The sequence below is a fragment of the Vipera ursinii genome (genome assembly GCF_947247035.1).
Source record: "Vipera ursinii genome assembly, chromosome: Z".
In the NCBI taxonomy this organism is placed as follows: domain Eukaryota; kingdom Metazoa; phylum Chordata; class Lepidosauria; order Squamata; family Viperidae; genus Vipera; species Vipera ursinii.
In genome coordinates, this window is record NC_139517.1 from 124882215 (window position 1) to 124910113 (window position 27899).

A 27899-nucleotide genomic window follows, 5' to 3' on the forward strand; every position below is an offset into this window, starting at 1 on the left:
GGATCTGGCTTTCCCCATTGGCTTTGCTTGTCAGATGGTCGCAAAAGGGGATCACATGACCCCCGGGACACTGTAACCGTCATAAGTACATGCCAGTTGCCAAGCATCTGAATTTTGATCACATGACCATGGGGATGATGCAGTGGCTGTAAATGTGAATAAAATGGTCATAAGTCACTTTTTTCAGTGCTGTTGTAAATTTGAATGTTCGCTAAATGAACTGTTGTAAGTTGAAGACTATCTATAAAGTGGTATTAATGCTTAAGTTGATGACACCAAAAACTCCAGCACTAGTTCCCAAGAACAGAAATTCAAGTCTCTGGATGCTTCAACCAAAATCCTCCTTTTTTTTTTTTGGGCCCCATGAAAGCTAAGTTCAGAATGTGGAGAAAGTGGTATAGATAATCTTACAGTGCCCTTCTCCGCATTGCTATCTTCCAAATGCTGCAAATCTGGCATGGAGAATCCAGCTTTTGGGGTGAACTTTGAAGATTTTTATACACTCAACCTCTTACTAGCAATAACAAGAACTACCACGAATTAAAATAGAAAACAAGAAGCAGAGAGAGAAATTAAACGAAAAGCTAAAAGGTTCAGTAAGAAAAAAAGTGGAAGAAACTAGAAAAATATTAAAAGGCTGAAAGATAAAAAGAACTGCCTTCAGATATCCTTCACAGGAGTTTATAAGTGCAATTATATTTTTACCCCTCTGTCTAAAGGTACTTCATAACCCTTTCTATACGGTATCCTGTCTAATCATCAAAACTATAAATTACTGTTGATTTTTGTTAATGAAAAAAGGCCATAGAGAGGTTTCCTGTCATCAATACATGTATATTAATCCAATCTTTTTCCATCTTGGCAGCTTTAAAGTGTCTGGACTTCAACTCCCAGAATCCCTGTGAGCAATGCTAGCTGGGGAATTCTGGGAGTTGAAGTTCGAACAACTTAAAAGTTACCCAGGTTGAAAACCATTGCTTTAATCTTACACTGTGATCTCATTAGAAGCAAATACGAGTGAAGAAATTGTACCTATCCCCAAAAGGGACTGGATGGATAATCTTCAGGGGACCCCTTGCTTGATTCAGCCATAGTTTCATTCCATACAGCATTAACCTTGTGAACTCTCAAGCTTCCTCCTTCCGTTATATATTCAAGATGGAAAGCGTTTAATATTTATTTGTTATGTATATGTAAGGGTGCAGTAGGTCTATACATATGTTGTATATAGTATGTTTTAAGTGTGTGTCATGTATGTGTTCACTTTGAGAGCGGGCAACTAAATTTCATTTTTGATGTGCGCCATTGTGTCCACAGTAAAAAAAAATGACAACAAAGGTTATCTTATCTCATCTTATCTCACCTCATCTTATCTCACCTCACCTCACCTCACCTCACCTTATCTTAACCTTGCCTTATCATCTTATATGCTGGAAAAAAAGACTGGCGGGAAACTCAGTTGTTACAGAGATTGATAGATCAGAATTTAATCAAAAGGCCACAGAGGGGGATCCTGGCATGTGTGAATGGAAGTTTAACCATTGTGGCTTTTTCCTCGGAGATCTAGCCTCTAGTTTTTCACTAGGCCACGCTCATGTCTCCAATGTGAGCCCGAAGCGAAAACTAAAAAGGATTGCAAAATGAAAAGAGAGCGGGATAAGATATGGGAACATGCCAATATGGCTAAACCGACCTCTTTGATTAGAGAAAAGACAGCATCTACACAGAAACCTCTTACGGACTTTTTGCATGAAACAAGACAAAAAAGAATCCATGTTTTCTGGTTCTGATGTTTAGACAGGATAGGATATAGAAAAAAGAGAATTTAGTTGTAACCTTAAAGTAAGAGGTACATTTATACTTATGACTGCTGTAAAGAAAATTGCAAATGACTTTGTCATATTTCTTTTTTGCAGCTTTGAACCATCCTTCCTTCCTTCCTTCCTTCCTTCCTTCCTTCCTTCCTTCCTTCCTTCCTTCTTCTCTCCCCCCTCTCTCATTCTTTTCTTTTTACCTCCTTCTCCCTTTCATTTTATTGATTTATTTATTAAATGTATATGCCACCCACCTCATTCTCAAGTTACCATGGGTGGCATATGAATTTAAATTTGTTATTTGATGTAGAAGCCATAACAATGCTTTTTTTTATTGAAAAAGTTTTACAATAGATTTTTGAATACAAACAACCCCCCTCCTCCCCCACCCCCCTCCCCTCCCCTCCCCTCCCCTCCCACCTCCCCGACTTCCCAGAGCTAAATACAGGGTATAAAAATACAAACAAACATAATCTAAAATATGCAAACAACAATAAAATATTAAATTCTATCGCACTTTAACTCTTAGTAAAATAACTATTAACTAGTTGTACATCATATAAATCTGCTACTTATTCAAATGCTAAGTGAAACTTTTTAGTCCCATATTTATTCTGAATATAATCAATCCATCTCCTCCATTCCACAATGTATCTCTGTTGCGATTGGTCTTTCAAATACGCTGAGATCTTTGCCATTTCCGCCAAATTAGAAACTTTTAAAGTCCATTCTTCTATAGTCGGCAGCTCTTCCTTCTTCCAATATTGCGCTACTAAAAGTCTCGCTGCCGTAATTAAATTCAACATCAACTTAGTATCTACAACAGTGGTATCTGTAGTAATACCCAATAAAAACAATTGCGGAGAGAACTTTATCCTTTTCTTAAATATTTTTTGCATATTCCACCAAATTTTAATCCAAAAAGCTTTAACCTTTTTACAAGTCCACCATATATGAAAATACGTTGCATCCTCACAATGCTTGAGCAATGAGCTGGACTAGATTTTAGAAGAACTCCAAGGGGCCTTCCAACTCTGATATTCTGCTACATTTTGCTTGTTATTAATCTTTCATTTTTTTAAAAAATAAAATAAAATTATACTTTAAAAAGAAAAGGCAAAATCCTTTGCCCCAATGCACTAGATTACCCAAACAGATGGATATCATATTGCAGACGTGAAGGCATCCTTTTTTTTAAAAAAAAACCCTAACCCTCAATAAATTCTACTTGTCTTCAGCTATTTTGCTCTGTTTACATCTGCAGCCAAATTTGCTATATTCTGGTAAAATGGCTTTTTTTACCAGGTACTGGTGGGATGATGGCATCTTTGCAATTTTCTTAACACTGATGCAGAACAAGCACTCCATCGTTTCGATGGCCTGTGTTTTTTCAGCTTCACAGCCTAGCCTCAGGGCTCTCCAACCAGGTAACAACTAGGTTGTGCCTCACAAATGAAGACAAAATCTGAGTCAGCTTAATTTCCTCTATTACCTGCCATTTCTCCTCTGAAATTGCTCAAATATTGGATTTCTTTGCAAGGGGAAGAGGTTGTGACTGGAGGACAGGATGAACTGCAAGGAAAGAGGCTGCAATGGGCACTTAAGAGGCAAAACGAGAAGTTTCAGAGGTCAGGAAGACATTGCTGCCCTAATGAGGCTCGGCTGGAGAAACACATTTTTCTTTCTGCTTGTTAGGACAGATTCAGGCTGAGCAGAGAGGTTATACTGGATCAGTGTGTGATTATCAGCCTTATTGTGGAGGAAAGAGTTAGAATCAGAGTATCCTCGGATTGAAAGGCACCCCTGAGGTCATCCATTCCAACCCTCCCTGTTCAGAGCAGGAATTCAAACTGAAATATGACAGGGAGCTAGTTAACTAGTTTCCAACCAATGGAAGAGAACCAACACCTGATTTATGATTTCTCCATTGCATTTATAGCTGGTCTTTCCTCCAGGAACTCAAGGCATTTCGTTTGTTTTTCTATTCTGTTGTTTTTTTTTCACAACAACCCCGTGTGGGAGACTCATCTAACAGAAAATGCCTACTCCAGTTTCCATGATGGAAGATTGATCCCGACTCTCCCTAGTTTTAAGGGCAACACTTTCACCACTATATTACTATGGCTAGGGGTTTCTATAGGGAGGGTGGTCAAAAAAGTCAAGGCGGCAGCCGGATCATGCAACGACCCTTTTTTAAAGTGTATCGGGATCTTTCTGTGGATGCCGCTGATCCTGGCTTTTGAACCAAAGAGGATCTTTTTTTATCCAATGGCTAACCCAATTTTAAATAAGTTTAGCAACTTGTACATGGTCCAAGGTACTCATTCCTGATCTTCATGCTCTAATCAAGGTATCCAGTGGTAAATTAGGGTGAGATTCACTCCAAATCAGCCACTTTACTTTGAAGCCAAGGGAAGGTTTGAATCTAGGATTTTTTTTCATGGTGGCCTTCGGACATTTGTACCTGTCCAGGTTCAAGTGAGCATCAAATAACAATACTTGGAAAGTTTCCTGGGTGGATAGTGTCATACCATGATTTAGGCACTAGGTGGAGCCAAGCTTGATTATTTATTAATCTGATTCATATAGCAGCCCATCTCACAAAAATAACTCTGGGCACTTTACAACAATCATTGTGTACAGATAGTCCTCAGGTTATGGCCTCAATTGGGATTGGAATTTTGGTCATTAGTCATGACAGACATAAGTCAAGGCACCCATCTAACCGGATCCAATTTTATAACCATTTATATGGTGGTCATTAAATGAACCATGCAGACATAAGTTTGAATCTATTCTCCTGAATAGGCTTTCTCCCCCCCCCTCCCAGAAACTGGCAGAAAACAACACAAATCATAAATGTGTGACTACAGGATGTAGCAATTAATCATAAATGGGAAACATGGAATGTGGTCATGTGACTGCATGGTGGGCAGGAAATGACATTTTATGACAGTCAAAAATGTTTTATGAGTCGTAAAGCACACTTCTGAGACCGTGGTAACTCCAAACAGTCGTTAAGTGATTGGTGGTAAGTCGAGGACTACCTGTAGGCTGGAATGAGAAGGCTTCTGTTGGTTTCGTTCTGGTTTGAGAACGTTTTTCTTCTTCCAGCACTTTCCCCCAACATGCTGGTGCTCCCTTGAGTGTCCTCTTTTTCCACGGTTGTGTGTGCAACAAAATGCAACCACGTGGAGAAAAATAATGCGTGGATTTTATTGAGAAGAATATTCATAGAAAAGGAACTGTGACAAAAAGCTAAAAACCCAACTCCTGGTCTATGCTTCCCTGCTTTTTAGCTTTCTCGCTGCAGTTGCACTTCAAAAAACCCAGAGGGCAGAAATTTTCAACTTAAAAAATTCCACTTCCAATTTGTGCCTTGAATCCAAGAGAATTCAATAGAAAACAGAGTTCGAAGGGACCATGGAGGTCTTCTAGCCCATTCCCCTGTTCAAGCAGGAAACTATATCATATCCCAGTCAAATGGCTAGCCTTAAAAACCTCCAGTCATGGAGCACCCACAATTTTTGAAGGCAAGCCGTTCCCCTGATTAATTGTTCTAACTGTCAGGAAGTTTCTCCTTAATTCTAGGTTGCTTCTCTGCTTGAATAGTTTCCATCCGTTGCTTCTTGTCCTGCCTTCAGGTGCTTTGGAGAATAACTTGACTCCCTCTTCTTTGTGGCAGCCCCTGAGATATTGGAACACTGCTATCATGTCACCCCTCACCCTTCTCTTCATTAAACTAGGCCAGGGGTAGGCAACCTTGGCTCTTTTATGACTCGTGGACTTCAACTCCCAGAATTCCTAAGCCAGCCATGCTGAGGGGAAGGAGAGGTTTCCATGCTGAGCCATGCTGGCTCAGGAATTCTGGGAGTTGAAGTCCACGAGTCATAAAAGAGCCAAGGTTGCCTACTCCTGGCCTAGGCCGCTTTATGACTCGTGGACTTCAACTCCCAGAATTCCTGAGCCAGCCATGCTGAGGGGAAAGGGAGAGGTTTCCATGCTGAGCCATGCTGGCTCAGGAATTCTGGGAGTTGAAGTCCACGAGTCATAAAAGAGCCAAGGTTGCCTACTCCTGGCCTAGGCCGCTTTATGACTCGTGGACTTCAACTCCCAGAATTCCTGAGCCAGCCATGCTGAGGGGAAAGGGAGAGGTTTCCATGCTGAGCCATGCTGGCTCAGGAATTCTGGGAGTTGAAGTTCACGAGTCATAAAAGAGCCAAGGTTGCCTACCCCTGGCCTAGGCCGCTTTATGACTCGTGGACTTCAACTCCCAGAATTCCTGAGCCAGCCATGCTGAGAGGAAAGGGAGAGGTTTCCATGCTGAGCCATGCTGACTCAGAAATTCTGGGAACTGAAGTCCACGAGTCATAAAAGAGCCGAGGTTGCCTACCCCTGAACTAGACAGACCCAATTCCAGCAACCGTTCCCTATATGTTTTAGCTTCCAATCTCCTAATCATCTTTGTTGCTCTTCTCTGAACTCTTTCTAGAGCCTCAACGTATTTTTTATATTGTGGCAACCAAAACTTAAATTTAAGTTTTAAAATTTAAAACATCATAAAAAGCAAGCGGAACAAATTCACTGCTGGGGAGATTGTGTTATAAGACAAGGTGGGCAACAGGCCAAGGGCTGATCTCCGAAAAATCGATGGATTCAAAACAAACTATTAAGATGCCTGCCATTTCTTTTCAGTTAAAATGTAATTAAGTTAAAACACAATCGGTATCATCTTGAAAGCGTGGCCGGTCTTCTCCGAGATTGAAACTAAGCAGGAATAGGGCTGGATGGAAGGCCACAAAGAGATCCCAGTGCTTTAGGCTAGAAGAAGACAGACAGAGGCAATCCACTTCTATCTTGTGCTAAGAAACCGCAGCTCATGTTTTGATTTCTTCTGCATTACAAACCTCCTGCTTGCTTTAAAATTGTCCCCTCAGAGTGAGATGGCGGCAAACACATTTAATAAAAAGTAAATGGTTGGAGAAATTTAAGTGGGCACCCCTGGCCTTGAATCTAAGGCTGTCCACCAGACTAACAACTTTGTGGAAAGATATCCATTTTGGGGCAGCTAGATCAGTACCTCAGCCACTTTAATATGTGTGGACTTCAACTCCCAGAATGCCCCAGCCAGCTTGCACAAATTTCAGTTCCCATAATTTCCCAGCTACCACACCTGATCTTCAACTCCCAGAACTCTCCTGGGAATTGGATTTAGTTGAAATACCTAAATTTCAACTTCGCAGAATTCCCCAGCCAGCATGCATAGACTTGAACTCCCAGCATTCCCCAGGAAGCATGTGTGGACTTCAACTCCCAGAATTCAAAGTTGCTCAGGCTGAGAAACGTTGAGAAATACTTCTTTCTCCTTTTAGATTCCCTGTCGGTCAGATCCCTGTGTTTCTTTCCACCTCGAGGCTTAATGCAATAAAACAGCACTCCTTCTCTTCTTCCTAACAACAGCCCTGCGAGGTAGGCTAGGTTGAGCTTGAGAGACAAAGGGGGGGTCTCCAAAAATCAGTCAGCTTCCACCACTGGGTCAACGTGACCCACGACTTTTCAACCCCAGTTTCCCCAAAGTAGAGCAGGATGGAGCATCTGCTTCCTTCCTCCAAATTCCTTCTGGGGCCCCCACAAACTGGCCCAGTCGCCTGGAAAAGGAAGGACACCCCCCCCCGCCCCGCCGCCACTTCTCTTCCTTCTCCCTCTCAGCCAGATCCCCCGTTTACCTCCAAGACTCCAAACTGGAAGAAGGAATCATCAAAGCAACGAGAATACTGACTGCATGGCGCACGCACACACACACGCATACACGTGGGATTTCCCCCTTTCTTCCCCACCCGAGGTGGGTGGGTGGGTGGGAGAAATGGATTAGCTCTCAGCCAATGGCCAGCTTCTGGGGCTGCTGGTGGGGGGGGCGGCGAGACTCTGCGGGTGGGGCCGAAAGCCCCTTGCTGGCAGTTCCTTCCTGCTGGTTTAAGAAGGAGCAAAGATCTTCCCTTCCACCTAACACGCCTGCCTGCCCGCCCAGCCTCTAAGAAGCACTTGGGGGGGGGAGAGAAAGAGAGAGAGATGCGCCCCCAGAAACCTGGAGAGTCAGCTTGGCTTTGATTCCGAATCTCAAAAGGCGGGAGGAGAGAAGCAGAGCCACACCTGGGAGAAAGTCAGAGATCCTTGCCAAGACTAACCATGAACAAAACCGCCGTCCTCCACTTCTTCACGGAGGACTGGGATGTCAACTGCAGCCTGTTCGACGCTCTGCAGGAGACCTTGGAGGGTAGGGTGGAAGGAGAAGAGGAACAGGGCGGGGGGCGTGGGTGGCGGGGGGGGGGAAGAATCTCACTTTGCAAGGCTTCGGCTTTGCGCGCCGCCGAGAGCTGGAATGAATTTATTTATTTTTTTCCCCCTCCTTTCCATGCTTCTCTCCCATCCGTTCCCCTCCTCTTCACGGGCCATTAAGGTCCATCCTGTCGGGCCACCACGGACCAGATTGGGACCTGCTGGCCGCGGAGCAGCGCCGGGGATCTGGTGGCGCGACCTTGCCCCGAGTTTGTCAACGGAGTGAAGTACAACACCACTCGTGAGTAGCCTGAGACCCCCGCCCTCATTCGGAGACTCTGCGGAGAAGCTGAGCGTCAACAACTGCAAAAATGCTTTGCCCATCTCCACCCAAGTTACTTTCCTATATAAATACCTCTCTTCCCCCCCCCCCCTGCACCCCAGCCATCCAGATGTGACTTATAATCGGTTGGGTTTCTTGCAAGTTGACGGGATGGACTTAACTTTGGAAGAATATTAAGGCTGCTGTTCACAACGCAGGAACGTGCATGTCCCAAATTCTCTCCTCCTATGTGTGTAAATGGGTGTCTTAGGTACTTATGAGTAAACAATGTACGGACCTCAATTTCCGCAATGTGTAGAAATCTCTCTGTGAGCTTGTGTGCAAGGCTAAGCTTACCTAGGACCCCTTCCACCCATCCAGACAGCAAATTGGTTCCTGTTTCTCAGTATGATCTCTGGTGTGGTTAATCTTCTTCCTTCTGAAGTGGTACCCTCTTGGCAAGCTTTGATTGAAAGCCACAGTCCTGTTTCTAGACAAGCTAAGGGCATTCTTGAGTTTGAGCTTTGCATTTCCAAGTGCCTAAATTGCCAGTTTCTCTTCTGTATCACGCAAATGTGAAAACTGGTTTTATTCTGGGAAGAAAGCTCGCCCCCCGCCCCATTGAATTTGGATAAAATGACCATCCCCAAAGAGAATGAACTTTAGTTGTACAGGTAATCCTCGACTTACGACCACAATGGAGCCCAGCATTTATGTTGCTAAGTGAGACGTTTGTTAAGTCAGCTTCGCCCCGTTTTGTGACCTTTCTTGCCTCCGTTGTTAAGTGAATCACTGCAGTTGATAAAATAGTAACCCGTTTGTTAAGTGAATCTGGATTCCCCATTGATTTTGCTTGTCAGTAGGTCACAAAAGGGGATCATGTGATCTTGGGACACAGCAACGGTCGTAAATATGAACCAGTTGCCAAGCGCTTCGATTTTGATCATGTGACCACGGAAATGCTGCAGCTGTCGTAAGTGTGAAAAATGTTCCTAAGTTACTCTTTTCAATGCTGTTGTAACTTTATAACTAAATGATTTGTTGTAAGTCGAGGATCATCTGTACATGTCTGAAAAGGGTGGGGAGAAGTATTTATTTGTGGCTGCGTAAAGATAGTCCTCAACTTATGACTGATCACATATCGATTGTTACGATGGACCTATAAAAACAGAATTTGTAACCCAGGCTTGAAGGCCACATGAATACAATTTACGTTTCTCCCCACCCCCCCTAGTTTTTGGCAAAAAACATCCCATAGCGAAGAAGGGGTCTGCTTAATGACTGCAGCTGCCACAAAAAAGGTCTTAAAATCAGGTGCAGTCATGCCACGACCTACTTTACAGCCATCACTACTTAACAACCGAAATTGCCAGCTCAATTACGATTGTAATTCAACTACATGTATAGCATTTTTTTAGGGGGATGTTATTTGTGTGTGAAGCTTAACATTTATGACACGGGACTCTTTGGGCTGGTGACAAAGTTGGACAGAAAGACCGAATCAAGTATTCCGTCCAGGAAGGAAGAATTTCGTGAATAATTGCAGTTTTTCCATGGGACGAAATGAATAAACCAAGCGACGTAATTGTACAGCCGAGCCTTCAGGGCTCAAGTTTTTTTAAAAATCAAAAGCCAACCGATTCTGGAATTCTTTTCTCTCGTTTTGGAATTACTGAGAAAAACAGCTTCTGACTTTTGAGTGCAGGATCTGAAAATGCATCCTGGTATTTAGCAGAATCCATGAACACCGCAAGCTGGAAATAAACAAGCCACATTACAGATAGTCCTCGCCTCATAATCATTTATTTAGTGGCCATTTGAAGTTACAACAGCAGTGGAAAAAAAGTGACCTAGGACCTTTTTTTCACACTTACGACCACTGCAGCATCTCCATGGTCATATGGCCAATACAGAGGCTTGGCAAATGGCTCGTATTTATGACAGTTGCCACCTTTATGATGACCTGACCAGCAAAGTCAATGAGGGGAAGCCAGATTGACTTAACAACCGTGTTACTAGCTTAACAACTGCAGTGATTCACTTAACAACTGTGGCAAGGAAGGTCGCAGAATGGGACAAAACTGATTTAACAACTGTCTAGCTTAGCAACAGAAATTCTGGGCTCAAGTGTGGTGATAAGCCTGTAGCTTACGATAGTGAATTCCAACGGTTGTTTTTTTTTTAATATGTTATATAAAAATATGTTTTCTTTTGTCCTGATTCTTCCAAGTTTCCATTTCTTTAGGCTACCTTTGATTGTAATATTTTGGGAAAAGGAAAATAGCTTTTCCTTTTCCATTTTATTCATAACATGCTTAATTTTTTGTGCTTAAATCATGTCCCTTCTCATCTTCCTCCTTTCCGGACTTAAAAGACTCAAATGTCACAACTTTTCATCCTAGAGAAACTCTTCTAACCTCTGGATGATGATGATGATGATAACAGCAACAACCACAACAACAATAATAATAATAAAGTTGGAAGGGACCTTAGAGGTCATCTAGTCCAACCCCCTGCTCAGGCAGGAAACCCTATTATCATTTCAGAAAAGTGGCTGTCCAGTCTCTTCTTAAAGACTTCCAGTGTTGGAGCATTCACCACTTCTGGAGGCAGATTGTTCCACTGGTTAATTGTTCTGACTGTCAGGAAGTTTCTCCTTAGTTCCAGGTTGCTTCTCTCCTTGACTAGTTTCCATCCGTTGCTTCTTGTCCTGCCTTCGGGCGCTTTGGATCATCTTAGTCAGCCTCCTCTGAACTGTTTATATCTCCACTTTTAATTCTTTGGGTTGTAGTGACCAGGAGGGCACGCAATAGTGGTAGTCCTTGCTTAACGACCTGTCACTTAGTGACCGTTTGAAATTACAACAGACACTTAATGGTGTGAGTTGGTTCTGGAAGTCCAACAGTGGTGTACGTGCGCACATGCACACATGCACAACATAGTCATCTTTTTTTACCATTTTCTGGCAAATAGCAAACAGGAATGCATCGATTCGTTTAACAAGTCTGGCCTTTGCTTAACAAACCCAGGATTTGCCTTACAACCGCAGGGTTTGCTTTACAACTCTGAATGCCTTACTTCCATGGGGATAGCTTACTAACCACTGCAAAAAAAGGGTCATAAAATAGGGTCAGTCATGTAGGTGCCTCCACTGAACAACGAGCATGACTTACAACAGACATTTTGGGCTCCATTAATGCCGTAAATTGAGGACTACCTATATTCCAAATGCAGGCAGGCAATTTAATTTCTATAAAAGCATTATTTTTATTTATTAAATTCCTGTGCTACCCAGCTCACCACTGGGTGGCTATATGATTATGATATTGGTATCTGTAATTATCCTAATATGTTGTTAGCCTTTTTCCCCCCCTCCTTAACTCCTTTTGCCGAATTCCACACTCATAAAACAATGTGAAAAATTAGAACCCACACTCACATGTGTGTGCTAATTCTCCAGAGGAAAAAGGCCCCTTTAGAATCTTCCTAAGGGTGAGAACTGGGGTCTGTGTATGTGTTTAAGGATGCTAAGGAAAAATTATTCAGGAGGAATTATTCCAAGGGATCTGGATTTTGTCAGAAATATGAATTATATTGCCACATGCAAGACCTCCCCAGACGCTTAATTTAAAATTAATTTTGCAAACAAATACCAATGGATATATAATAGTGCTATTATATTGTGGCACTGCTTCTATCTCACTGTCTCCCTGAGATTCTCAAAGCCCACTGAACAGAATAACAGAGTTGGAAGGGACCTTGGAGGTCATCTAGTCCAAACCCCTGCTCAAGCAGGAGACCACATACCATTTCAGACAAATGTCTGTCCAATCTCCTCTTAAAAACCTCCAGTGTTGGAGCATTCACAGCTTCTGGAGGCAGGTGGTTCCACTGATTAATGGTTCCCACTGTCAGGAAATTTCTCCTTATTTCTAGGTTGCTTCTCTCATTGATTAGTTTCCATCTGTTGCTTCTTGTCCTGCCTTCAGGTGTTTTGGAGAACAGCTTGACTCCCTCTTCTTTGGGGCAGCCCCTGAGATATTGGAAGACTGCTATAAGGTCACCCCTAGTCCTTCTCTTCATTAAACTAGACATACCCAATTCCAGCAACTGTTCTTCATACGTTTTAGCCTTGAGTCCCCCATCATCTTTGTTGCTCTTCTCTGCACTCTTTCTAGAGTCTCAACATCTTTTTTACATCGTGGTGACCAAAACTGGATGCAGTATTCCAAGTGTGGCCTTACCAAGGCGTTGTAAAGTGGTACTAACACTTCATGTGATCTTGATTCTAACTTGAAGGGGCAAAAATGCCACATAAGAAAGTTTTCAAGCTTACAATCTGCATTTTGCTGAAACTTCTTTAAATGTACAACTCCACTGATTGTTTCAAATTAACTTATTGGTTTTTTTTCTCAGTTTTGCCTCTTGGTTAGAATTCCTTTTCTGATTCATGGAATGGATATAACTGACCTCTTAAAGAATCATATTTTATCTTGGCTTCCGATAACCATAGGTTGCTTCCACTGTAAATTTGAAGTCACCTCTCCCCAGTCCAGTTTTGCAAAGGAACTTAAAACAATCTTTTTCTTCATTTTAACCAACCTGGTTTGCCTCTGCATCTTAGCTGGCGACTGGGGCTGATTTAAATAATGGAATTTTGACCCAAGCCAGAGCAGAAGCAATATCACCTTAGCTCAATAAACTACAGCTGAAAGAGTGAACAGGCAGCGTAATTGTTCCTGCAGTCTGTGGAGTTTCATCTCCAGCCCATTTTAAAACGTAAGGAAAATTCTTAAACCTAAATCCAAGTCAAGTGAAAGAAGAAGCATCTGTGTGACTCGATTGAGTAAGATCTGTGACTATCCAGTGTCTTAGCTGGAATGGAGACTAAGGGGGAAAGAAGCCACAGAACAGAAATTATTACATTGTTTTTGCAACTATGGAATGCTTCCATAAATCTGTTTGTTTGTAAGATTGCACTAAGCCCAGAATTTTTTCAACAAAAACACTCAGAAGGGATTTTTCCCCCCAGAGAAACGTATTATTGAACTTACACCGTATGCTAGAATGAGTTGGTGGATTGTGAGCTGCTATGCTGCAGGGGCTGATTGTCTTATGAACCCATAAAAGGGGTTTGATATGTTTGTGGTTTGTTTTATTTGGAGAAAGTATGTAATGTGAATGCAGCCATTAGGATTTATGATCCCAGCAGTGGGCCGCACCTGGCTTACTTTAGAATACAGAATAACAGAGTTGAATGCTCCAACACTGGAGGTTTTTAAGAAGAGACTGGACAGCCATTTGCCTGAAATGGCATAGGGTTTCCTGCCTGAGCAGGGGGTTGGACTAGATGACCTCCAAGGTCCCTTCCAACATTATTATTATTATTATTACCCCCTGCTCAGGCAGAAGACCCTATAGTATACCATTTCAAAACAAATGGTTGTCCAATCTCTTCTTAAAAATTTCACAACTTCTGGAGGCAGGTTGTTCCATTGATTAATTGTTCTCAGTGTTAGGAAATTTCTCCTTAATGGTTGCGGTCATCAACACAACCGTTTGTTTAATGACCGTTCAAAGTTACAACTGCATTGAAAAAAGTGACATGACTTTTTCACACTTAACAACACTTGCAACATCACCAGGGTCACGTGATCGAAACTCATACATTTGGCAACTGACTCATATTTATGATGGTCGCAGTGTCCTGGAGTCATGTGATCCCCTTTTGCAACCTTCTGATAAGCAAAATCAGTGGGGAAGCCAGGTTCACTTAACAGTCTTGTTATTATCTTAACAACGACAGTGAGTCACTTAACAAATGTGGCAAGAAAGGTCGCAAAACGGAGCACAATTCATTTAACAACCGTCTCACTTAGCAACAGAAATTTGGAGTTCAATTGTGGCCATAAGTAGAGGACTCCCTGTATAGAAATGTAAGTAAATAGAGGCATGAGAGAAGATCAACCATTAAGAGTGGGCTTGCATGAAAAGTTGAAAAGGGTACATTGTCGTTACTTTTCCAAGCTGTTTAAATTAAAATTTGTTTATTTGATGCAGTTTGAGTGGATGTGGTTTAGATGGGCCCAGCTGTTGAGAATCTCTTGACTGCTAAGCCATGCGTCAGACATTTTTATTTAATTTAGCAAGTAGCTATTTTGTTGACCAAAAGTGAAAAAATAAACAAGGGAATGTACAATGGTTAAAAAAAGCAAACCACAAAAAGCAGCATTATTTAGTGCAGAGCAAAAAAAAAATCAATCTCATGTAAATAAGTCATACTAGCAGCCAGTAAAAATATTGAAGCAGATATCAAGATTCAAGGCATAAATTGCTGGGAAAATCCAGAAGAAGGCCTTTAACAGAGGTAAACAAGGATGACGGAAAGTCCAACTTAGATGGAGGAGAAAATCACGTTTTACCAGCTTTAAGACATGAGGACTTCAACTCCCAGAATCCCCTAGTCAGCATGCTTCCCAGGGAATTTTGGGATTTGAAGTCCCCACATCTTAAAGTTGCCACTGTTGAGAAATACTGCTCTAGCAGTATCTAGAAATGTGAACAACATACAGAGGCATTTAATCATGCTTGTACATGTGAAAAAGCTAAAAAAATGGATTCAAATACATACATTTGACACGAAGGATTTTAAAGATTAATATTCAACAGAAGCCAGAACTTTTTCTTCTAGGATCGGTGGATAAATAGAGAAGAGGCATACAGAATTATTTCAATATATGATTTTTGTGGTGAGATTATTTATATGTACAAAGATGGAAAGTTTCACCATTACATATCAAGGTTGGTGAAATTGACAGAACTCACTGAGATGAATAAATAGACTTTGATTAGAGAAAGGGGATTATTGAAATTCATCTGTGACTTGCAATCTCGTATGGACTTTTTGTGTGAGAAAGAAAATGACTGTGATTTATGATTTTGATGATTACAGAGAGAAGGGAGTTATGATGAAATTGGAGTGATTGTAGTAGAATTGTATATATGACTGCCAAGAAGGCTATTGGAAGGATTATCTTTATATATGCTTTCCATTTTTATTTTGATTTTATTTCCTATATGTTCTCTTACATGTTGAAGATGCACTTTTTCAACAGCTGATCTACAGTCCTGAACTGGGATCGGTTGAAAACTTCCTAAGAAATGATCTGACAAAATCAGTGTTTTGGGTATAATGCAGATAATCCTTGACCATGTTTTAGCCCAAAATTTATGTTGCTAAGTGAGACAGTTGTGAGTTTTGCCCCACTTTACGACCTGTTTTGCCAAACTTGTTAAAGGAATCTCTGCAGTTGTTAATAACACAGTTGTTAAGGGAATCTGGCTTCCCCATTGACTTTACTTGTCCGACGGTTGCAAAAGGAGATCACACGACCCTGGGATACGGCAACTGTCATAAATACGAGTCAGTTGCTAAGCATCTGATCATGTGACCATGGGGGGATGCTGCAATGGTCATAAGTGTGAAAAACGGTCATAAGTCACTTCTTTCAGTGCCTTTGAACTTTGAATAGTCTACCAAATGAACTGTTGTAAATCGAGGACTACCTATATATACTTATTTATTTTATTTATTAAATTTCAGGGTGACTCTGAGCAGCTGTTTCACCCTGTCAGAATCAACCAGGAACTGGGATCACATGTACCAGTCGTTCTCAATTTGTGACTGGTCACTTAATTCAAAGATACAATCTGTAGGAACCTATGACCCGGATCCACACTTCCAACCATTGGCCTCCTTTGCAGTCACATGACTGCATTTCAGATGCTGGGCAACACAGCAATATTACAACTGTTCGTAGCATCCCATGGTCACATGACCACATTTGGCGACTGTTTTGTCGAAAACTGCACTTACTCCTGGTTTTCTGTCAAAAATCACACCATAGCGAACAATGTACTTGCTTAACGACTGCAGCTGCAACTGTGGCATTTGTTTAACAACCACTATGTTCACACTTACAGCTGCCACCTTCACTTAAAGACTGCTGCAAAACATTATAAAATCATCTTGGTCACATGACCAATCCGTTTTATGACTGTAATGTCTTATGATAATAATGGACCAGCTCCATTATGTTCAGAACGTAAGGTCTGATTTACAATCCAGAGTTTTTCATGATCAATATCTCCACTTTCCATAACTTCTTGAAAAATGCACCAAGGTTTTGGTGGATCAGAAAGCTACTTAGGTGAGTTTCAGAACTATTTTCAAGGGTATTGTTATGTCATAGTCCTTGTTGTTTCCTGGCCTTGAAAAGATGAAATTGTGAATTACGTTGCTAGGTTTTTCTTAACACTTTGGTGGGTTTCTTTTAGATTATCAACTAGCAAAATAGCCTTCATCTCATTCCATATTTTCTCTTGGGCAATCCTTAATAAATATCAAAATCAAATTGCTGCCTAAAAATGTTAGTGATTTTCTCTTTTTCCCCGTCTGTAACACTGCAAAACCTCTCAGATAGTTTTTAGGAAATCACTAAAATTGATCTTTTTCCCAAGAAGAGCGTTCAGTGACACTAGCTGCATGTCTTAAGATTTTTCACTCCTTCACTGTGGTTTTTCGCACTTCAAATTGTGCATGCTTCTACTGGGTTGTAATTGGGCTTTAGGTTCACATCTGCAAAACAGAAAGAGCCTGGAAACTCTTATTTCCACTCATAAATATGATTAAAAGGGAAAAGCTTTAGTGAAATGCAATTTCACCACAAATAACACAAAAATTAAAATTAGCAGCTGGTTTTTCGGTTCACCAAATATTGTGTCTTTTAATAAAATTTACTGATTAGTCCTAGACTTGCAACTATTTGTTTAGTGATCATTCACAGCACTGAAAAAAGTGGCTTACAATCAGTCTTGCATTGACAACCCCACAAGTATGTGATCAAAATTTGGAACTTAGCTAGTATCGGTAACTTACTGGAAGGAAGGATGCATGCATCATTTACTGTACCTGTAGTTTAATCTGGTTTATTTTTTTTAAATTCCATTTATATCCCGCCCTTCTCCGAAGACTCAGGGCGGCTTACAAGCTTAGCAGTAGCCTTCATTCTATGGATATGCCTGCTTATTAGGGCTTTCACACACACACCCCAAGCGGCATTATTACAAAGTCAGCTTAATTGCCCCCAAGAATCTGGGTCCTCATTTTACCTACCTCGGAAGGATGGAAGGCTGAGTCATGCCCTGTTCACCGCCCTGAGTCCTTCGGGAGAAGGGCGGTATAAAAATTTAATTAATTAAATAAATAAATAAATAAATAAATAAATAAACCTTGAGCCTGGTGGGATGCGAACCTGGTTTATTGATTCAACCACAATCAAGTAGATTTAAATGTCAAGCAGGAAAGATAGTCTAGGGTTACAAAGCAATGAAATTGAAATAGAACTACAGAAGGTATTTTATGTGCACTAGGCCTATATCTCTTATATAAAAATAGATAACCCGGAAATATAAGGTCTATTAACGTTAAGCAGCCAGATCCAGTTGAAAAACTCTTGATGACCACTAGATGGCAGTAAAACGTTTCTTGTATCTCTCATCTGCCCTCTAATGAGCACTGGAGCTTTGTAGCTTTGTTTTGCTTTGTTTTATTTTACAGTAGTCCTGAACTTACGACCACAATTGACCCACAAACTTATGTGGCTAATTGAGAAATTTATTAAGTGAGTTTTGCTCCATTTCACGACTTTTCTTGCCACATTTATTATGTGGATCACCACAATTGTTAAATTAGCAACACTGTTGTTAAATGAATCTGGCTTCCCCGTTGACTTTGCTTGTCAGGACGTCGCAAAAGGTGATCACATAACCCCGGGGCACTGCAACCGTCATAAGTGTGAGTCAGTTGTCAAGCATCTGAGTGTAAATCACATGACCACGGGGATGCTGCAACGGTCATAAAGACTACCTTGTATTTTAATTTTAATGTTAATATTTTAATTTTAATGTCTTTGCCGCCCCTCTGTTCAAGGCGACTTAGAGCAGCTTGCTGTCTCATAATCTTAAAATTATCTCATATCTAGACTCCCCACAAACAGGAATGGACTTGTTCACATCTTTGGCGGGGGGGGCATATCTGGGCTTCTGTTATAGTTATATTTATAGTTATATTTAGTATTTTTAATTTATTTTTTAAATTCTCTAATTTAATTTAAGGGATGCGGTGGCTCAGCGGGTTAGGACGCTGAGCTTGTCGATCGGAAGGTCGGCAGTTTGGCGGGTCGAATCCCGAGTGCCGCGTAACAGAGTGAGCGCCTGTTACTCGTCCTAGCTTCTGCCAACCTAGCAGTTCGAAAGCACGTAAAAATGCAAGTGGAAAAATAGGGACCACTCCGGTGGGAAGGTAACAGCGCTCCGTGTGCCTTTGGCGTCTAGTCATGCCGGCCACATGACCACGGAGACGTCCTCGGACAAGCGCTGGCTCTTCGGCTTTGAAACGGAGATGAGCACCGGCCCCTAGAGTCGGAAACGACTAGCACGCACGTGCGGGGGAACCTTTACCTTTACCTTTACTAATTTAATTTATTGCACAGATGTTATCAATTTTATTTCTATCTTGATCTCTGTACTTATTATATGTTTTGCTGTTAGCCGCCCTGAGTCCTTCGGGAGATAGGGCGGGATATAAATCCCATCAATAAATAAATAAATAAATAGGCAAACGTGACAACTGGCATGCATGCACAATGGTGGCAGTGTCTCAAGGCCATGTGGCCATCACCTTTGACCTTCCTAGCTGGCTTCCGCCAAGCAAAGTCAATAAGCGAAGCTTATTGCAGTGATTCAGTTAACAACCATGGGAAAGTAGTTGTGAAATTGGGTGTAACTCATTTAAGAACTGCCTTGTTTAAGAACCAGAACAGAAATTCGTAGTCAAGAATTTGTGGTTATAAGTCAAGAACTATCTGTATTAATCGGAAAAGGAACTCTTAGGCTTCTGAGTTGGGCCACCGTTTCAACCTACCATATTTACATCTACAAGGAACAAATTTCTACTTTATGGAATTCCACTTGCTGCCTACCAGTTAGAGGTAATCCTCAACTTACAACCATTCATTAGTGGCAATGCTTTAAAAAACGACTTACAACTCATCTTCACACTTATGACCACTGCAGCATCCCCATGGTCATGTGATCAAAATTCAGGCACTTGGCAACAAGCATGTTGTTATGACAGTTGTCCTATCCCAGGGTCATGTAATCGCCATTTGTGATCTTCCCAGCCGATTTCCAACAAGCAAATAAACTTACAACAAGTCAGTGGGGGATGCTGGATTCACTTAACAACAGCATGATTCATTCAACAACTGCAGTGATTCACTTAAGAACCGTGGCAAAAAAAAGTTGGATGGGGCTCATGTAATCACTGCCTTGCTTAGCATGAGCTTTGAAAACTTCTGGATGTACAAGTTGCTGTCCCACTTGTAGTCATAAGTTGAGGACTGCTTGTGCTTACTTTATCTAGTGGGCATCCTAGAAGCAGCTCCTAATTTCCTTCTCAAACTTTTTATTTCATTATCAAAACCTCTCACCAGAAAGCTTTATCGAGCTTCAAGGACCAGTTATAAGTCCCTGTCTTCAGCCCCATCATAACTTTGAACTGCCACTGAATGAGCAGTCATAACTCGAGGATAAGGTGTCTTATAAAAACAATATGGAATGGTCTTGATGTCATTTAAACCAATGACCATTTTCAAATACATTTTTGTACAAGGGGGGATTTTTAAGTCAGTTAAAATGTCTTACTGTTGTGATGGGTTTGTTTGTGGTTATCCAGAGAAGAACCACATTTGCCAAATTTACCCAGGTTTGAGATGGCCAGTCTCCAAAGCAATCTTTCTCAATCTCAGCTACTTTAAGATGAGTGGACTTCAGTTGCCAAAATCTTCCAACTAGCGGTAGTTGATAGGAAAAGCAAAAGGCCTGAAAGTATTAGATAAAATGAATTTTGGGGATAAATTCTTACAACCAGTTAGGGCATTATATCAAAAACAAATAGCCCGAATAATAGTAAATAATAGTTTGACTGAAGTATGTCATATTGAAAAGGGCACTAGGCAAGGGTGTCCGTTATCACCTTTATTATTTGTTTTAACATTGGAGATATTGTTGATTAAAATACGGAATTCGGGAAAAAATTAAGGGAATTCAAATAAGAGATCAGGATTACAGATTGAGGGCGTTTGCAGACGATCTGGTTGTTACCGTGACTCAGCCAGAAAATTCTGTTGTGGACCTGATGGAGATAATAATGCAATATGGGAAGGTTTCTGGATTTAAGGTTAATATACAAAAAACTAAAATATTGGCTAAAAATATGACAGTATTGCAAAAGGCCCTTTTGGAAGGGTTAACTGGATTTGAGATTGTTAAAAGGGTTAAATATTTGGGGGTGTATTTGTCACCCTCAAATGCAAAGTTATATAAAAATAATTATGAAAACTTATGGGGAAAAATTCAAAAAGAATTGGAGAGCTGGAAAAAATTACAATTGTCTTTATTGGGAAGAATTGCAGCAGTGAAAATGAATGTTCTGCCAAAATTTTTATTTTTATTTCAAATGATACCTATTCTTAAAAAGGACTCAAATTTGGAGGAATGGCAAAAGGGTATCAATAAATTTGTATGGGCAGGGAAAAGGCCACGAGTTAAATTTAAGATTATGCAGGATACACGAGAAAGAGGTGGTCTTAAAATGCCCAATCTTAAATTATATTATGAAGCTGCTGCGTTGTCAGCAATAAGTGACTGGATTAATTTAACACAAGGGAGATTATTAAATCTTGAAGGCCACGACTTGTTATTTGGTTGGCATGCATATTTATTGTTTGATAAGAAGGTAGATAATGTTTTTAAGGTGCATATTTTAAGACATGCTTTGTTGAGAGTTTTGAAAAAGTATAGACATAAGCTAAACTACAAGATACCTTTATGGGCAATACCGAAACACGCAATAGAAAACATAAATGTTGGGTTCAAACATGATGCGACTACATATAAGGAAATATTAAGTTTGGAGAGGAACGTATGGTGTTTGAAGCCGTACAATTTTTTACGAGAAGAGAAGATTGTTCAAACCTGGTTTCAATATGGGCAATTATGGGCCAGGTGGAAAGAAGATCAGAAAATTGGTTTTTCAATGACTGATGAAAATCTGGTAAAGCAAATTAGAAATCAGGGTCCAGCACATATCAAACGGATATATCTTGCATTGATAGAAATTGACTCAGAAACAGAACTTGTTAAAGATTGTATGATAAAGTGGGCTCAGAATATTCAAGAAGTTATTACGATGGATACTTGGGAAAAGATCTGGGTGAGGAACGTAAAATTTACGCAAGCTCAAAATTTAAGAGAGAACTTTTATAAAATGTTTTATAGGTGGCATTTAGATCCTAAAAAGCTTGCAAGTATGTATCCGAACTATCAACCTAAATGTTGGAGGTGTGGTGGCGAAGATGCAACGTATTTTCATATATGGTGGACCTGTAAAAAGGTTAAAGCTTTTTGGTTTAAAATCTGGTGGAATATGCAGAAGATATTTAAGCAAAGGATAAAGTTTTGTCCGCAATTGTTTTTATTGGGCATAATTACGGATACTACTGTTGTGGACACTAAGTTGATGTTGAACTTAATTACGGCAGCAAGACTTTTAGTAGGTCAATATTAGAAGAAGGAGGAACTGCCGACTATAGAAGAATGGACTCTAAAAGTTTCTGACCTGGCGGAAATGGCAAAGATATCAGCGTACTTGAAAGACCATTCGCAACAACGTTATATTACGGAGTGGAAGGGGTGGATTGATTGCATCCAGAATAAATATGGGACTGAAAAGTTTCATTTAGCATTTGCATAAGTATTGATGTGATATTAGTATTGCTTGTAGTCATTTTATATGAGCTAGAGTGCGATAGATTTAATAGTTTATTGTTGTTAGCATATGGTTGTTTATGATTGTTTTTACTTTTATACCTTGTATTTAGCTCTGGGAAGTCGGGGAGGGGGAGGGGGGAAGGGGAGGGGGGAGGGTTAGGAAGGGTTGGGTAGGGGGTGGGGGGAGGGGTTGTTAAAGATAAAATGCATTGAAAAACTTTTCAATTAAAAAAAAAAGGAAAAGCAAAAGGCCGCGAGTTCAGATTCTACCAACTAGAATTTGGTAAGGGTTTCTTGACAAATTAAAGAGAAATGGGAGGGGGGGGAAAAACCCTCTTGAACTCAGTTGTCTGTCATTTCCTTCTTGATCAGGGTTTCCACAATTTTTTAAAGAAAATTAGTCTGTAGCCTGAAAAAAGTTTAAATCCCACTGATTTGGGCTCGGCATGCTGCAGGATTTCATGTCGCTTTTGCGCATCTAAAGGTACGCGGGCTGTCGCAAGCCCCTCGTGTATGTTGTGGTGAGTGTGCCATTTGCTTCCCTCACAAGGTTACGCATCTGTTTACCTTTTCGTTTTACAGTGCTTATTTTAGCATTTACATTATGTACACAATCTGTTCTGAGTGCAATAAATTCGAGCTGGTGTAAAAAATAAATAAATAAATGGGCGGACAGGAAGAGCTGCTGGTAATTCCCTAAATTCTTGGGGGAAACAGGGAGAAGCAGATGGGTCCAAGATTGCAGAACTGTTGTTGCAGAATTTTTTTGGCTTGTCCAGTTAGAAGGACCAGTGGATGCAAATGCCCTAGCCAAAACCCAGTGCGATTTATGTCTCAGCTGTCTGGCTGCCTTAATGGTTTTTCAGGGTGAAGGAAGGAATGATCCACAGACAGGAAAAATTATGTTTAAGTTTGGAACCGTCTGGGCTGAATAGAGAACCAAATCATGTTTAAAGCCTGATTTTCCTCAGAACCATTCAGTTTCATCAGATGAGCAAGGAGCTAAGAAAATGGGTGGATGAGCATGAACAGCCCTAAAGTCTGCCTTTGCTTTTTTATTTGAAGAGTTGATAGCCTAATATTTTGCTAAAATGGGGGCTGAAACACTGGGTTTACTTCTGTAATCCTTGCTGTGTGTTTCAATAAATCAGATTTCCCCTGAACCCGTAAGCTGTATTATAGTCCTCAATTAACGACTGCAGCTAGGGCCAGAATTTCCATTGCTAAGCAAGGCATTTGTGCCTGATTTTATGACCTTTTGTGCCATGGTTGTAAGCGAATCACTGCAGTTGTTAAGTGAACCATGTGGTTCACAAATAGCGATCACGTGACCTCAGGAAGTTGCAACCATCGTAAATGCATGTCGACTGCAATTGGATCATGTGACTTTGGGGGGGGGAAATGTCATGATGGTCGTAAGCACGAGGACCAGTAATCATTTTTTCACTGCCGTTGTAACTTTGAACGGTTGCTAAATGAATGGTTGTAAGAAGAACTACTGGCACATGGCCCACTGACAGATCTAGCTCAGATTACTTGATCTTGGAGATCTGGGTCTTCAGTTCCTCCACATTCTCCCATGTTTCTAGGTGACTCTCCTGTTGGGCTTTGCAACTCACGCTGTTTCATTACCATTTTGTTCATCACACTCGTATTTTGATTTAATTGCTTTTCAGGAACTACGTTCCAGGCACGAGCAAAGAGCCGACATCTTACGTTATTCTCTGAAGCATTCTTTGCATAAATTGGTTCATTAAAAGAGGCACCAAAAGCTGCAAGTAGGGGCTGTGTTTGGCTGTTGTTCCTTTTTAATTGCTCACTTTCTTTGTTTGGGGGCGAGAGGATAGGGCCTCTTAATTGGAAACAGCGATCAAAGAAGGCCATGTTCCCAACAGTGAGGACCTCTTGGAGAGAGCATGATTGAAATGCTTTCCTTTTGGGTTTTGTGTTCTTGTTATTATTAAAGTAGCAGTTAAGGTGTTGCACAGCTGTAATGGGTGTACTGTAAGAAGATCTGAAGCGCCAGATTGAGGACACACCATCCTGGGGAAGATCTGCCCTCATGAATTAAGGCGGATATACGTCTCCCAGAATAATGTTGCAGGATCCAATCTGGGATCAGAGATTTAGTCATCCGAGCTTTTGGACTTGTGCTGGATCCCATCTTCAGGGGGCTTCTCATCCTGGTTGCTAGAGTTGAGGTTGACAGCCAAGTCAATCAATCAATCAGTGCAAAAACTCAATCCCTTTGAGAAGAGCATAAAGCTAATAAAAGTGGAAAGAAGGAGTAGAAGAGGACAACCATCAAGAAGGTAGATGGACTCATAGTAGTGATGAGTGCGCCATTAGAAGAACAACTTGGAGAGAGGCACTTCTGAAGAACATCTGTGTGGTCACTTAGAATTGACGCCAGTTTCATGACACTTAATGGATCAATCAATCAGTGGAAAGATTCATTAGCTTTGATAATGCTGGGAAAAATGGAAGGGAGGAAGAAGAAGAAGAAGAAGAAGAAGAAGAAGAAGAAGAAGAAGAAGAAGAAGAAGAAGAAGAAGAAGAAGAAGAAGAAGACCACCAATAGGCTGGGAGCAGATCAGTGTGGGGAACAAAAAATGATCTAGGCACTCAACAAGAATTGACATGAATTTGGTGGCCCATCACCAAGGAGATTGGTGATTTTTGCTCCTCGCTGGTGAGAAAGTGAATGAAGTGGGGAATAAAAATTGGTTACTGGCTAACCTGGCAGGGATCAAAGTGAAGTTGGAATCCACCTTGGGCAAGATCAGAGGATCAAGAACAATAATCCAGAGATATTAGAAGGGGCACTGCCGCTGATCTCCGTACATCCTGATGCAACAACCAATATTCAGATCAGGCAATGACTATGAAGAAATGCTCCTATGACTGCATGGTGGGCAGGAAATGACATTTTATGACAGTCAAAAATATTTTATGAGTCGTAAAGCACGCTTCTGAAACCGTGGTAACTCCAAACAGTCGTTAAGTGATTGGTGGTAAGTCGAGGACTACCTGTAGGCTGGAATGAGAAGGCTTCTGTTGGTTTCGTTCTGGTTTGAGAACGTTTTTCTTCTTCCAGCACTTTCCCCCAACATGCTGGTGCTCCCTTGAGTGTCCTCTTTTTCCACGGTTGCGTGTGCAACAAAATGCAACCACGTGGAGAAAAATAATGCGTGGATTTTATTGAGAAGAATATTCATAGAACTGTGACAAAAAGCTAAAAACCCATCTCCTGGTCTATTCTTCCCTGCTTTTTAGCTTTCTCGCTGCAGTTGCACTTCAAAAAACCCAGAGGGCAGAAATTTTCAACTTAAAAAATTCCACTTCCAATTTGTGCCTTGAATCCAAGAGAATTTAACAGAAAATAGAGTTCGAAGGGACCATGGAGGTCTTCTAGCCCATCCCCTGTTCAAGCAGGAAACTATATATTATCCCAGTCAAATGGCTAGCCTTAAAAACCTCCAGTCATGGAGCACCCACAACTTTTGAAGGCAAGCCGTTCCCCTAATTAATTGTTCTAACTGTCAGGAAATTTCTCCTTAATTCTAGGTTGCTTCTCTCCTTGATTAGTTTCCACCCGTTGCTTCTTGTCCTGCCTTCGGGCGCTTTGGACAATAGCTTGACTCCCTCTTCTTTGTGGCAGCCCCTGAGATACTGGAAGACTGCTATCGTGTCCCCCCTCGTCCTTCTCTTCGTTAAACTAGAGTAGACATACCCAATTCCAGCAACTGTTCCCTATATGGTTTAGCCTCCAGTCCCCTGATCATCTTTGTTGCTCTTCTCTGCCCTCTTTCTAGAGTCTCAACATCTTATTTACATTGTGGTGACCAAAACTGGATGCAGTATTCCCAGGGCATTTTTTCTCCGAGAACGCTCAGAACGGAGTCCCGGCACCTTTTTTTGGATGGAACCTTGTAGGGTAGGGAAGGCGGGTTGTATGACATGTGTGAGTTCCGGCACCTTTTTCTTTTACAAAAAAAAGCACTGAGTATTCCAAGTGTGGCCTTATCAAGGCATTGTAAGTTGGTACTAACACTTCATGTAATCTTGGCTCTAACTTGAGGGGGCAAAATGCAACATAAGAAAGTTTTCAAGCTTACAATCTGCATTTTGCTGAAACCTCTTTAAACGTACAACTCCCTTGATTGTGTGGCCTTAGCAAGGCATTATATGGTATATTCTTCATAGATTTCCCCCCCCCTTAAAGTATTTCCCATTTTGGTTTTGATAAATGGCCACGGGAAACCAAGAGGCGGAAGTGCTCACTTTGTTTTAAATCTCCTTTTATTTCTCTTGATTGATATTACAATGAAGTGGTCAGTGATTCATTGCAGAGTCAGGAAGTAGCTTCTCAAATGTTTTAATTATGATCGGTGTAGATCCCAGCTCATTTCTTTAAGGGGAAGTTTTTTGTGTTTTTTTTTTTAAAGAAGAGAATGATAAGTAGGGGAATACAATCTGAAATGTGTTAATGAATGTTGGATCGATTGGGACCTTGCGGCTAGAACACATCCTTGAATCATGGGAAAGGCTCAAGTTATTCCATTTTATAAAAAAGTGAAAGTTTGTTCGTTGGGTCAGTTATGCAATCCTTCTTCCCTGTTGATTAGGATTTTGAAATTTAGACTGCAGTTCTGGAGTGGGAAATGTGTTTTTTTTTAACACGAATTTCATGATTGCGTAGTTTTTCTTTATGGAAAAAAAATATAGCAGCTAATGTAGTTCAGGTAGTCCTTTATTTAGTAACCATTTGAAATCACAATAACACTGAAAAAAATGATATGACTGTTTTTATAATTACAACTGTTGCCTCATCTTCATGAGCACACGATCAAAATTCAGATTTTTGGCAACTGATTCATATTTATGATGTTTGTGGTGTCTCGGGGGTCACGTGATCCCCTTTTGCGACCTTTTGACAAGCAAAGTCAATGGGGAAAACCAGATTCACTTAACAACCGTGTTACTAACTTAAGAACTGCAGTGATTCAACTGTTCCAAGAAAGATTGTAAAATGGATCAAAACTCACTTAACAAGTGTTTTGTTTAACAACAGAAACTACTCAGTTGAGTAGTCCATAAGTTGAGGACTACCTATATTTACTAGTCCCTTGATGTGTGGACTTCAGCTCCCAAAATTCTCTATTGCTGGAATTCCAAAATCACAAGTTCAGAAGAATGCAGAATGTTGGAGTAATTGACAATTGTGAAGGATGGAATCTCAGGACCCTTGATCTAGCTTTGCTGGCTGAGGAATTCTGGGAGTTGAAGTCCACAAGGCTTAAAGTTGCCAAGTTTGAAAGACCCTGGTCTAAAGCAGCGATCCCCAATGTTTCCAGCTTTGTGGACCGGCACAGGGAGAGAGGAGATGGTTTCATGTGTGCACAACTGCATTATGCACGTATAATGGGCATATGCCTACATGCAGATGGAGCTGTGGGTGTGCTTGCTCAAGTGGAGCTATACGCATGTGCACATTTCCCCACACTTCTACAGCCCAGTTTTGAATGTGGTTGTGGATCCCTGGTCTAGAGTACTTTCATAAAAGTAAGGCCAGATTGTGCTATATTGGATTG

The 27899-nt window shown here is 41.0% G+C and overlaps 1 protein-coding gene and 1 long non-coding RNA gene across 2 annotated transcripts in view; both read left to right on the top strand.

The window, feature by feature from the left end:
* Positions 1-27899, top strand: part of LOC310648912 — a 468719-nt gene that overhangs the window by 102434 nt on the left and 338386 nt on the right. The window lies entirely within an intron of this gene.
* Positions 1-27899, top strand: part of CRHR2 (corticotropin releasing hormone receptor 2) — a gene marked incomplete at both ends in the record, with an annotated part of 148461 nt that overhangs the window by 40127 nt on the left and 80435 nt on the right. Inside the window, one exon of the mRNA XM_083377017.1 lies at positions 8272-8391. Within this exon, the coding sequence (XP_083233143.1) occupies positions 8272-8391 (120 nt within the window). The remainder of the gene's footprint in view (positions 1-8271; positions 8392-27899) is intronic.